At 43.3% G+C, this 12584-nt stretch overlaps 1 protein-coding gene across 5 annotated transcripts; it reads left to right on the top strand.

Moving 5' to 3' along the window:
- Nucleotides 1-120: 120 nt before the first annotated feature.
- TP53INP1 (tumor protein p53 inducible nuclear protein 1) lies at nucleotides 121-12544 on the top strand. 5 transcript variants are annotated; one of them, XR_015257725.1, is made up of 5 exons: nucleotides 121-208; nucleotides 3259-3542; nucleotides 4047-4398; nucleotides 8931-9244; nucleotides 12478-12544. XR_015257725.1 is itself a non-coding variant. In XM_086741058.1 (5 exons), the coding sequence occupies exons 3-5, from the start codon at nucleotides 3431-3433 to the stop codon at nucleotides 9178-9180; spliced, it is 714 nt and encodes a 237-aa protein (XP_086597184.1). In that variant the 5' UTR covers nucleotides 121-208; nucleotides 1070-1495; nucleotides 3259-3430; the 3' UTR covers nucleotides 9181-11112. The 5 variants fall into 5 exon arrangements, 3 of the variants coding, with proteins under 3 accessions (XP_086597184.1, XP_086597185.1, XP_086597183.1); XR_015257724.1 differs by lacking the exon at nucleotides 12478-12544 and adding an exon at nucleotides 11153-12451; XM_086741058.1 differs by lacking the exon at nucleotides 12478-12544 and adding an exon at nucleotides 1070-1495 and having other exon boundaries at nucleotides 8931-11112.
- Nucleotides 12545-12584: the final 40 nt, after the last annotated feature.

The raw sequence follows: 12584 nt of genomic DNA, 5'->3' as shown, positions 1-12584 counted from the left end.
CGCCTTACCGCCCCGCCCACCTCCCTGCCCGGCCGTCACGTGCGTTAGCGACAGCCGGCGGCGGCGCCCATTGGCGGAGGGGCGGGGGAAGGGGCGTGGCCTCAGCGGCCGGTCCGTCAAGCTGCGCGCCGGGGCCATAACACAACAAAGGGCTCCGGCGGGGCGCGGAGTCGTGCGTGGCTGCGGAGTCGGGAGCAGCGCGGTCCGGGTGAGTTCGCTTTGCCGGGGGCCAAAGGCGCCCAACGCACGGCGGGGGTGTCGCGGTGCTCCGAGGAGGGGCTTGCCGTTGTCCCGGCTGTCCAGCAGCCGGTTGTGACGTCCTGCCCCCCCGCTCCTCGCCCTGCGTTGGGGCTGGGCTCCGGGGCGCAGCCGGGAAGGTGCGCAGCTGCTGCGGGCTCTGCGCGGAGAGCGGCTTTTTGGAGCCTCCTGGTGGTCGCTAAACGGGCTGCGGGCTGAGGGCACGGGGACAGCAGCAGCCAAGCTCACAGAGAGCGGCAGGAGAGATTTGGGAGGGGTGTCTCTTTTTTTTTCCTTAGCATGCACCCCATCTCCTCTGCTAGGACAGAAAGAAAAAAAAAAAGTTGGGTTTTTTGGTTTTTGTTGTTTTTTTTGTTTTGTTTTTTTTTTTTTTAATGCAACAATACCATACTGAGCTGTGGCAGCCTCTCCACCGCTGCTGTGACTAAAGCTGTTCCTAGTTGTGTTCCAGCTCTTCCTAGTCATGTCTTTTCCTACAGCTGATAGTTCCTGTCCAGGCACCGCAGAACTTCCAGCCCCTCTCGTTTGCCTCCATCATGATGGTCCTTCATAACAGCATCGCTTCTTGGTCCCCGTCGGACCCACACAATAGTAGGCGAGTGTGACGTGTTTAAAGGCGCTCGTCCAGAAGGATGTCAAAACATCAACCAGTTTCTAAATGATTGAGATGCTTTTTGGATGTTCCTTGGGGTGAAGGAAGGGGAAAATGGGGCAACCTGCTTTTAAGCTACGGAAGGGCATTTATGGGTCAAAAGCTGTAGTTTGTTTAGCTTGCATTTTCAGAAACAGTGATCTCTGTTTTCTTTCTTAGAGGTTAATTATTTGATGTTGCTGTGATGCCTATGGAGCCTTAATTACAGGAGTGTGGTCTCTCATCTTGCTCCACTCTATGCACAGAACAAAAAGACAGCTCTTGCCTGGAGGTGCTTCCAGTCTAGATCTAGGGAAGAGGCAGCACGAGCGTGTCACAGTGGGAGGACGGGGAAAGCCAGCGCTGATCAGCAATTACGCTATGGCTTGCTGGTTAGCCTGAAGAAAAAACAAACTCTTTTATTCCTAGGCCTTGTGCCCAAAGAGGGTTAGGGATGGATGTGGAAGACAGCTGGAAAGCTGCAGACTTCAGACTTTCACTTAGAGTCTGTTTCCTTATCCGTGGCAAGCTGTGTCTGTAATTGAAGTGCTCAAACCTTCTCCAGAAGATGCTTAGGAACACTGTGGGCATTTGGTGTTTCCTTAGGTAACCCATCCAGGGCTTAGTGACCTTAATGGTTAAAAGTGTTTCCTGCTAGTAACCACTGAAAATTGAACTTTACTGCAGTTAAAAGCCACTTCTGCTTTCTGTGAATGTAGAAGAAAGAAATCAATGTGTGCCCCTTTCGTCACATGACTGACAACTGTTGTTTTTTCCTCACCTCTCTTAAGCCTTTCCATTTTTAAAATTTCATTACTTTTGTTTAGACTTCTGACCATTCTCTAAAAGAGAGCCCAGATATTTCATTTTCAAGTGTGGTCCTAAAACTGGCCTTTTGCTGCTGCTGCTGAGCCATTTGTTCCTAGTCTTGTATTTTCCTACAGCTGATAGTTCCTCTCAAAGAACAAGAGTGCATAACTTCTGGAGTTACTCTGTACCTTTTCACATTGCTTCTGAAGACTTCTTTAAATTCTAATCCTGTCCTTTCGTGCTATCTGAATAAGGAGTTATCTGCATAAAGGTCTATAGGAGCAGCATGGTATGGAGCAGGTGCTTGTCCTTGCATTGAACAAGTAGGTGATGGGGTCTGGTGTCCTGGGTTAAGATGGCGTAGGAGGCCAAAATGACCCTTTAGTGTGGCCTGAGAGGTATAGGGTGAACCAGGGTGTACTGGCCTTAAATAATATTCTTTATGGGCTGTATCTTCTTTTAATGTCTGGGTTTGTTCAGTGTAGTGTAGCTTACTCTCTTTCTGAATGCAGTCGTACCCTCTGACATGCGTGTCTTCTTCCCTCTTTAATTATTAAACAGGTATTTAATCTGTAATAATTCTGACATGCTGTGATAATTCAAGTAATTAACTATGGTGAAATTAACTTGTAGTTAAATTGGTGAATATTTTTTTCCCATCTAGTCTTTACTTATTCAGCTGCTTTAATGGCTCCTATTTATTGGCTCACACATAAATATTCAAAGGCTGTATGCGTGCTGACCTGAGGTAACTGAACGTTCAGCTTCTCAGTAGTAATGGGATTTTTCATTTTAACTGTCAAGTGTAGAGTTCAAGCTTATGGTGACTAATTACATGTAGATTTAGGGAAGTGTATTCAGAAATAAACATTTATTTTCATTAACTATAAGAGTTACTTAACCTTATTCCTTAGACTTGCCATAAACGACCAGTTGGGCACTCGCTGTGAAAATGATCCCCCCAGTAACCATGGAGTGTACTTTGAACCCAGATAGGGGATGTGCCTTCTGACTGTGTTAACTTGTAGGCAGTGGCCCTGAACTGTGTGTGATGGGAGAGAGAAGATAACGCTACTTTGGGCACCCCTGGGAGCCCTCACAGGACTCTCTGGGAGAGATGTGAGGTCGTGTCAACAGAGGAGATGCGATGTCTGGAGCAGAAAAGGTGCGCTTGCCCTTTGCAGCTCTCTCTGACCAGGAGGAAGATGGGTAGGGAGTTGGGGAAGCACCTTGGTGAGCATAGGCACGAGACTTCTGTGCGAAAGTGCTCTCCTGTCATAGGAGAAGGTGGGGACCGACAGCTGAATAGACCTTTGCACAGGGAGGAGGATCTAGGAGGAAGGTGCTCAGCTCCCAGGAGAGACCTAGGCTGTTTCTGTGTGTATCTAGTTGGGAGGAAACGGTGAATGCCCGTGAAGCTGCCTCTCTTCCTGAGGAGAAGTGTTCACTGGTGCCTCAGACTGCCCTAACGAGGGGCTTTTTAATTTCTTCCCTTGAGATGTTACCTGTTGCTTTGTCATTAAGATCCCCTGTCATCTTTTTTTTTTCTTTTTTTTTAGGTTTCACGTAAACTGTTTACCAGTCATGCCTCTGCATGTCCTGTACCTAAGCTGATAAAGCATCTATGCACTTTAACCTCAAGTCTATGCCACTCTGCTAGTACAGTGTGAGCTGTGCCTTGAACCTTGGATACAAAGACCTACCAGTCAAAGTCTTGTTCCTGCCTTAGTAATGTTCCAGAGGTTAAATAACATGCTCATGGGAGAGATTGATAGCTTGTCCAGCCAAGAGCCAGAGTTCAGTGAGAAAGAAGACGACGAGTGGATTCTGGTTGACTTTATAGGTAAGACATCTGTCAAATATAAGCTCTGCCCAGAGACCGGTAGCTTGGGAGAAACTTGACCTAAGCAAAATAGTGTGGATTAGAGTGTAGGGTGTCTTCCAAACAAAGATACCAAAACACATTATGTAAACTGGTGAGAAAAATTATGTCAGGTTTATAAGCCTGACACAGGCTTCAGTAGAACTACTTGTACAGATAAAATACGTTTGACTTATTACACAATTGTGTTTCTTTACTGATAACAGTTGTTTTACGTGTTTCGCGTGGCTTGTCAGGGAACTCCCTTTTCCCCTCCCCTTGTTTGTTGTTTTTTTGTTTGGTTGGTGGGGTTTGGTTTTGGTTTTTTTTTTTTTTTTTTAAGTTTACATGCGGATAGGGGTTTATTTCTGTTTCTTTGGTTCTTTTTATATCCTGTTTCTGCCTACGTGCAACCTTGTTGTTCCCAACCTCTTGCAATCGCCAACATCCATGGGTTCCTCTCAACTGACGAACGGCTGCCTACAGCAGACACTTGCACTAATTGCTCCGCAGAAGAAGAGAACATCGCTGAAGCATCGGCCGTGGATGGCTCGCCTGTCTTCTCTTGTTTACCGTCTCCCTTAGAACACTTGCCAGAGGCCAGCGAGTCTTGCTTCATCCAGTTTGAGTCGTGTCCCATGGAGGAGAGCTGGTTTATCACCCCTCCCCCATGTTTTACTGCAGGTGGGTTAACCACTATCAAAGTGGAAACCAGTCCTATGGAGAACCTCCTAATAGAGCATCCCAGCATGTCTGTCTATGCTGTCCACAATACCTGTCACAGCCTTAACGAGACTGGATGTGGAGATGAGGAGTTTCGCAGCCCAGGTAGTCCCAGGTACGTCTGACTTCTCTTGTCAAGGAGCTCTGCTGCTCAAAATATCTGGTTTCTACTCAGTCAGCTTAGACACTTAATACTGAATTTTCCAGCTTATTTCAGAGCAAGTGAATAAAGCATGAATACAACACAAGGTGGGTAGGGTGGTCAGGGCTGCCTGCCTGCTTAGAAAAATGTTAGGCAAGGTGGCTGTGCCAGGAAACAGTTGGCTATGCTATTTTGACGCTGCAATGAATATTTATGGAACCTAATTGTTTCCTCGAAAAGTGCTCCACACCTGTTGAAACTGGTGGCAGTTAACCATATAGCTGATAACGTAGATTTGAAAGCCCTTTGCCCTCTCCGTAGCTGTGTGTATTTTTCCAAACTGTTAGTCAGTACCCTTTTAGTCACCTCGTGAGATGAAAAAATACTGCTTTAACTATCTTGACTATCTATTTTTTTTTTTTTTTTTTTTTTTTGTTCCTCAACCTAGTGATAGATTAGGACAGGATTAAATTTTTCCACAAGTGGCTTGTGGAACAAAAGCAAACTGAAATATTCCATAAAACTTACTCCCCTTGAGGTAAAAAAAAAAAATGCACTGCAAACTTTTTACTTTTAGCAAGATAAGAAGCTATCTTGTTAAATTTTTGCAGTCCTAAAGATCCAACCACGTGGAATTATTGCAGAGGCATGTTTACCATGCACTACTTCTTTGATGGTAACTGTCCAGTATATACAGCTGTACAGGAGTATAGTATACATAGATGTATACAAATGGAGTATTTTTGCCATCAGCACTCCACACTTGCCCATGTGCTTATTGATTTGGAAATTGTTGTGTGTTTTGTGAATCCTGGTTAATAACAAAGACTGACTTTTCTTCCCATCTGGTGCTTACGTTTAGAGACAATTGAAAATTAAAAAAAAAAAAAATCAAAAAAATCACAGTATAGTAAGCTTTGTTACGCAGGGAAAAATTAGAGTAGTGGTAGGGTTGCTGTTAGGTAGGTGCCCGTTGACTTTTCTGAACACCTCCTTGCCTATTTAAAGTTCTTATTTCAAAGAAATGGGTGACTTTGGGATGACATGCTGCTGTATAATGTTGAAGTATAGTGCTGATGCCATTGACCTTGGAGAACAGGGGATTTGTATAAGTATTTGGGGAGGGCAGTTTGTGATGTTAAGCATCGAGGGTCTAGCTTAACTTAAATCAGGGGGAAGCTAGGAGCACATAGCACCTTTTAAAGTGAGGCTCTGAGGGAACTGGTAACACACAAATCCAGAACGTGACTTCTGTCCGTGGCTTGTGAAGAAGGGATACTGGTACAAATTATTCTGGAGGAGAATCCCGCATTATACTATGCGGTACAGTTAAGCTGCTTTAATGTGTTGGGAAGCTAAAGGTGTGGTGATCCTCAGGTGGGGTGTGATTGAGTTTTTTCACACGAAATTCAGTGCCATTGCTTCATGAGAGGATGTAGACTTTTGCATAAGAGTAATTTTGGGTGGTAGAACTGGGAGTAGATTTAAGTCTAAAGCTGAGGTAGATTACAGAAACTGGGAAAATCAATTACATTGATAATGTGGTAAGTTTCAAAACCTGTTTTGAAGTGTCTAGTGGTTTAATGGTTGGCCATTTAACATTGTAGGGCCAAGAAAAGCTGCTTAAGGCACACTGGCACAGTAAGTACTACTGTTTTGAGACAGTGCTTTTTGTTTGATCAGGCTGCTAGCAACATTGCTTCCTCTAGAGCCTTGTCTGCCAAAACAATACTGGTTTTAGGACTAACCTTTGTGCCAAATGATGTTACTTGATCAAGCCTAACTACATCTGCTTTAACAAGGCAAAATGCTAAGTGCAGAAAAATTACTTAAATATTAATTGGGGCGGGCTCTGGATACCTTAATGCTGCTTGTGAGGTCTGGCTCTATAGCACTAGTAGCAGGACACTTACGCTTTCTAGCAAGATGTGTGCCAGGGACACGGTGGCAGTGGTCTGGCTTTAGACACAGCCCCTCTAAAATGACATTTTGACAGCATGATGAAGGCTCCTCAGCCCTGTTCTTTCGATGCCTGGGGCTCACTAGTGCCAGGCTACTGAAGCCAACCACTAAGATATCAAAATGCTATATGACAAGAGTACGTGGCCTTCTAGGTCATCCGGACCACCTCTGCTAGCCCAGTTTCACTTTAAGGTGACAAATAGAGAAGCGTTGGTTTGTAAACCAGTGCTGGGAGTGTATTTGATAAGAGGGGAAAATAAATCTTAACTGTCTTCAGCTAGCAATTTTAAACCAGTTTTTCTCCTTTTGTGGAGGAAATCTGTTTGCTCCTTTTAAATTCCTTTCAAAGAAAAATGATTTCATGTAAACTTCCCCCTGTTCTTCAGGTTAGTCATATTTTTTTCCTTGACAAACCATAACACTTCATATTAGCAGTTGATGCCCTTCACTAGCAAATGACATGTAGTAAGGGCTTTTCTCAGGAAAGACAGGTTCTAGTAACAAAACATGGTGAGGCTTCCTGGCTTCTTACACCTTTCCCTATAAGACTTCATTTGGAGTTCCACCTCCAACACTATTGAACGTGCTAAGGGACCATAGAATCATAGAATCATAGAATGGTTAGGGTTGGAAGGGACCTTCAAAGGTCATCTAGTCCAACCCCCCTGCAAGGAGCAGGGACATCCCTGACTAGATCAGGTTGCTCAGAGCCTCATCCAGCCTGGCCTTGAACGCTTCCAGAGATGGGGCCTCCACCACCTTTCTGGGCAACCTGTTCCAGTGTTCTATAACCCGCATCGTAAAAAGTTTTTTCCTAATTTCTAATCTAAATCTACCCCCCTCTATTTTAAAACCATTACCTCTCGTCCTATCGCAACAGGCCCTACTAAACAGCCTCTCCCCATCTTTCTTGTAGGCCCCCTTGAGGTACTGGAAGACCGCTATCAGGTCTCCCCGGAGCCTCCTCTTCTGCAGGCTGAACAGCCCCAACTCTCTCAGCCTGTCCTCGTAAGAGAGGTGCTCCAGCCCTTTTATCATCTTCGTGGCCCTCCTCTTGACCTTCTCCAACTGGTCCAACAGGATCACCCTGTAGAGAAAACGGTAGCCCCATATTTGCAGGCAACTTAATGTAAATTAAACTGGTGTCATCTGTAGAGAAAAATATATTTAAAAGCCACTGTGAATTGATTTGTTCTATCTTGTTCACTTGTTTCTTGCTTCATATTTCAAGTGCTAGGTTTAGGACTTAATGTGCAGTTAACAAACAGGGGAAAACCAGTGTGTCACCTGTGGCTGTTCTGGAGTCTGTAGGCTTCAGTTGGTCATCCCAAGCCAGCCAAGGAGCAAAAAGCAGGTGGATTTGGATATCTAAAAGAAAAAAGTAGAAGGGACGGAGTATTCTGTTGCCGATAGGGAGTAATCCATTGTGGAGCGGAGGGAGGTAGAAGAGCTCACTTCTGTGCCAGGCACCTTCAGGCCTCCCAAGAGCAAGGCTACAAGGGCGTACCGTGGATATGGCAGAGCAGGCCGATGTCTACAGAGACATCGTACAATAAATGCAAGTTAAGCTCTTCCAGAAGATACTTTATCATAGTCATGCTAGTGCTGAACAGACTTCCCAAGAGACCTCTCCCTCATGCCTGAGCAAGCTCCTGGTCTTGCAGACATCTTTCCTGAGTTGACGGCTAGAACTTGGGCCCTGGGTGGGGAGGGCGAAGGCAAGCAACTCTGGTGCCACTGGTCTCACACCGGCTGTGGCACTCAGACTTGGGGCTTGCTTTGCTTTTAAAACTGCCAGGCTGTTTTTAGCTTTACTCTGGAAGCTTCAGGAAACGCCAGTGATTGTTCTGTCAAGTAGGGAACTCCTTTTTCAATATGTCAGTCCCTGCTTGCACAGGCTGCTGGTTTGTTTTTTCACTAGTGCATGATGGGGTAGGGGGTTTGCCAAAACTGCTGACTCTCTGCTCATGAAATCTAGAAGACTGGTTGAGGAACAATCCAAAGCTGTTTCCAGTGTGTGTCACAACTGATCTATCTTTCCCATTCCTCTGCATGAACATTGTTTGGAGGTACTTGTGTGGCTGGCAATCCAAACACACTTTCATTAGTGCGCTTCCGTTTTCAGGCTGAACCACCAATGTTCAAGATTATTTTAAACCAAACTTTGACTAGTGGATAACTCCAAGTCTTCTAAAGCTGGAGCAGTGTGACACACATTGCCTTGTATTTCTGATTTATGTTGCGTCTTGGCCTTAGGGAGGTGGGGTGGGGAAGGAAGGACGCAATAGCGTAATATGCCAAAAGTCCAAAGGCCATTGTGGCACCTTCATGCTAAAAGTGAGTTAGCAGCACTACACATTACTTACCAGTGTGGTTTTCCTAAACTGGCTGGACCTCACCTCAGCCCAAATCTCTGTCCAGTAGAATAAGGGTGCCCTTTTGAAATGCTGGATGTAGATGTCCATGTTCTCCTGCCCTCTACAGTTTGCATGTCCTTCCAGTGCGCCTCACTAATGACTGATACCTGCTTGTTACGTTTCTAGACTGGAGGCCCGAAATGAAACGGGACAGCGTGTTCACTGCTATGTCGCAGCTCTTGCTACTAGTTCAACTTTTCTGGAAAAAAACAAGAGCTTTCGTCCTACCCACTGGATAAAAGAACACAATGAAAGACACTATCTCAACAGAAACAGTCTCCGTCGTCAAAACCTCACCAGGGATTGCCACTCTCGACAAATCAAGCACAACGGACTGTTTGTTCACCAGCCTTGCCAGCGTCAGTTCAATTACTGATGGCTCTCATGGTTTTAATCTATGGTCTAATTGTTTTTTAGGTTGCTCTTGTTTTCATGCCTAGGTAAGTGTGGTCAATCCGAAGCTGATCGTCAGTCCTTCAGATACAATCGTAACTAGCGTTGTGTTTATTTGAAATGACACACAAATCTTCAAACAACTTGCAGCAAGTCCTAAGCGTTGATGTTAAATATCAATATCTTGGAAGCCTATCAGTACAATAGTTTGTGTGCTGTTTTATAAACTATGATGTATAGATGGGTTCTTAGTTGGTATTTTAAAGAAACTTAACGGAGATGCAAATGAGTTACACTTTGCATTAATCAAAGTGGAGCTAGAAAATTTGAGGTTAGCCCTATGCTTTAATGACCAGTACTTGACAGCTTGTGTACCTGTCTGTATTCAGCATGTATGATTACTTTCTAACAAGGAAATACTATAGCTGCTGGTGGATATTACGTAGCTATGCTGAACTGTTACAAGAAGGACATCTAATCTAAGTTGCCTCGTACCTACTTGTGTTAGTGGAGTCTGTGTAGGTGTGTTGGGTACTTAATATGGGTATCGGAGAAGGGTTAATTGTCCCCTCGATATTGTTGCAGCATGATATGGCACTGGTGTTACAGATGTAGTATCTCACAGTGGAGTGGAAAGAAAAACGGACCTATGGGTTACGTGCGGACACACAACCCAGAGAGCTGAACTGGGTTTTACTTGGTACAGTTCCAGTTCTTACTCCCTTTCTCTAACTCTTTCTGTATTTGAAAGATGTATTTCCCCTACCCTGTTTCATTTAATTTCTGGTCTAGTTAAAGGAAAAAGATGTTGGATTGACCGTTCTTTTAATCCCATCAGCAGCTGACTGTTCTCTGAAGTCAGGCTGATGGATGGCTATTTCTGAGCTGCTAATTGCTGTTAGACTGTCTCATATCTACAGATTGAGAGTAGCTCAAAAGTAGCTAGAAGGAAGGTTTTATCAGAAGTTATCCTAATTTTCTCTCTTTCTTTCTTTATGAAAATGAAGTCTGAGTTAATTGTGACTGGAAATGAAGTGCAGTATGTGGCAGGGAGAGGAGCATGCTGAAAAGCAGTCTTACAGAACTAAACACAGGGGTAACAGGGTGTAGATTGGCAGTGACTGTTCTCCCAGCCTGTTGGAGGCAGAAGGACTAGATAGCAATTCTGTGGGCCAACAGGAAAGAAAAGCCATTCAAAACTAACAAGTAGTTTTTTGAAGAACACTGTGCAAGATGTTGTGGAAGTTGGCAGGCACTTAAAAAAAAAAAAAAAAAGAAAAAAAAGTAAAGTTCATCTGTTTAACAAAGTGTATTATACAGCAGCCACATGGCATGCTGAACCCTGATAGATCAATTTGGGAAGCAGATTAAATGGCTATGGAGGTAAGGGAGCAGAAATCTGCACTGAAAGAAGGGGGGGAAATATAAGTAAGTTTATTCCCCCTTTCTGTCAGTGCTTAATGTGACTTACTGTTTTTTTTCCTTGTGTTTAGTGCCTAGGGCATTAAAGTATTAACATTACATTCAACCATGTCTTCCAGTAGTCCTTACATAGAAGTTAGTATAAGGAGTCATGTGAGGAGTCTTTGAAATTAGGCAAGATTAATAATGTGAATTATTCCAGACCTATGAAGTGTTTTAAATTCAGCCAAATGCTTCAATTTCACTGAAGCAAAACCCCGACAATTTGGACTGACCTTGATGTAGTGGTACTGTTGCACATTCTGCAGCTGGAGTTGTTGTGGAACATACTTAGTGTACAGGAAACAGCGTTTATAAACCCTGTTTCACTGCAGATGTTCTGCTTCATTGGGATTAGTTAGGATCGTTGCAAAGGGATGTTGACAAACAGTTAAATGTATAAAAGCAAGAGGTGCTTTCCTGGATACATTAGTGTGTCTCTTTTTTTTTTTTTTTTTTTCCTTTTTTTTTTGTGTTTTTTTTTTTTTTTTAAGACACATTGATTTCACATGGACGGTGGAAGAAAATGAAATTGGTCACATTATGAGTTTCCAAAACAGATTTTTTTTTTTTACTGTACTCTTTAGCATTATGTGCCTATGTCCATCCAACAATTCTTTTGTGGTCCAGATACTTTGGTTTATCTGCAGATAGCTGTAGTTTCACCAGTCTCTCATCTGTTCACAAATACTCCTACTTGCCTCAGATTATCTACCTTTATCACTCCAACTTTCTGCCTGGCTTAAACTTCCTTCTCCTCACTGCCAACTTTCTATCTCAGGAAAATTCCTTGCTTTCCTGTATTGTTTTTCTTTATATAAAAGTAACTACTTTCCTTCAGCTTTAATTTTCTTAAAGTGAAATGAAGGAACATGGAGTCTCCACCTCCCCATGTTGGAAGGAGTAAGTAATCCTTTAACTCTTAATGGGGAGATGGAGTTGAGAGTGTAAGGCTCCCAGGCATTACAATGGGAGCCTTGGTCTGTTCTTCTCAGTAGGCAAGTAAATGCAACTTTAGACTGCTCCTGGAATTGGGAGATACTGATCTTTTTATACTACATTACTAGATGACTTTCTAGTGATGGAAACCTATATCTTTCAGGATATAAACTGTTTTGTTGCACAAAGCTGTGCTTCTCAATTCGTAATATTGGAAACCATATTATTGTGTGAGATAGTACTGCATCAATGGCTTTTTGTTAATTTGTTTTACATTGTATTTATGTTGGTCTAGCCCTGTTTTGTGCCTGGACCTATTGGGCAATTAGATTTGTTTTGGTTTTATGTTTTAATAGTGAGCTGTGTGGCTTTTTATATGGTTTTTGAATTGTATTAAAGTGTGTGTTTTTTCTTGTAAAAGTGGAGGCCTCGTACTGTCTCATACCGAATGATATCCGTGAATCTTGCTGAAACTGTATTTTCGTATGTATTGGTCAATAGACAGATTTGCATTTTAAACTGTGCCTTCTACACAGCAAACTTGAAGATTCAAAAGGGACATTTCAGTTAGGGTTAATACTGTACATCAGTCTATGCATATATGGCAGCTTCTCTCCAGAGCCACTTCTCTATTTGTAGCAGTCCTTTTGATATGGAAGAATGTCTGGCTCTTATTTTTAATAGCTTAACACAAGCTGAAAACCGACAGAATACAGCACTTTGCCAAAAAGTAGCATTGCTTAACCGGTGTGTATTTACTAAAGCGATCTTCTGTATTTTGTTTCATCGTGCGTTCTGCACACCATGGGGAGACATGATCTTAACTCTCAATAAAAAATGGCCTATTGAAAAACCATCAGTTTGTTCTTTTATGTTACAGGTCCATCAAAATCCCAATGCCTCAGCACTCCCTTCGGGTGTGGTAGGTAACAAGTACTGAGAATCTTGGAATGCTTGCTCTAGTACAGAAGTCCCTCTGGGAATCAG

This window comes from Chlamydotis macqueenii, chromosome 2, assembly GCF_036417535.1.
Source record: "Chlamydotis macqueenii isolate bChlMac1 chromosome 2, bChlMac1.mat, whole genome shotgun sequence".
Lineage (NCBI taxonomy): Eukaryota > Metazoa > Chordata > Aves > Otidiformes > Otididae > Chlamydotis > Chlamydotis macqueenii.
Note: the sequence above shows the minus strand (reverse complement) of the source record. Positions and strands in the feature narration are given on the sequence as shown.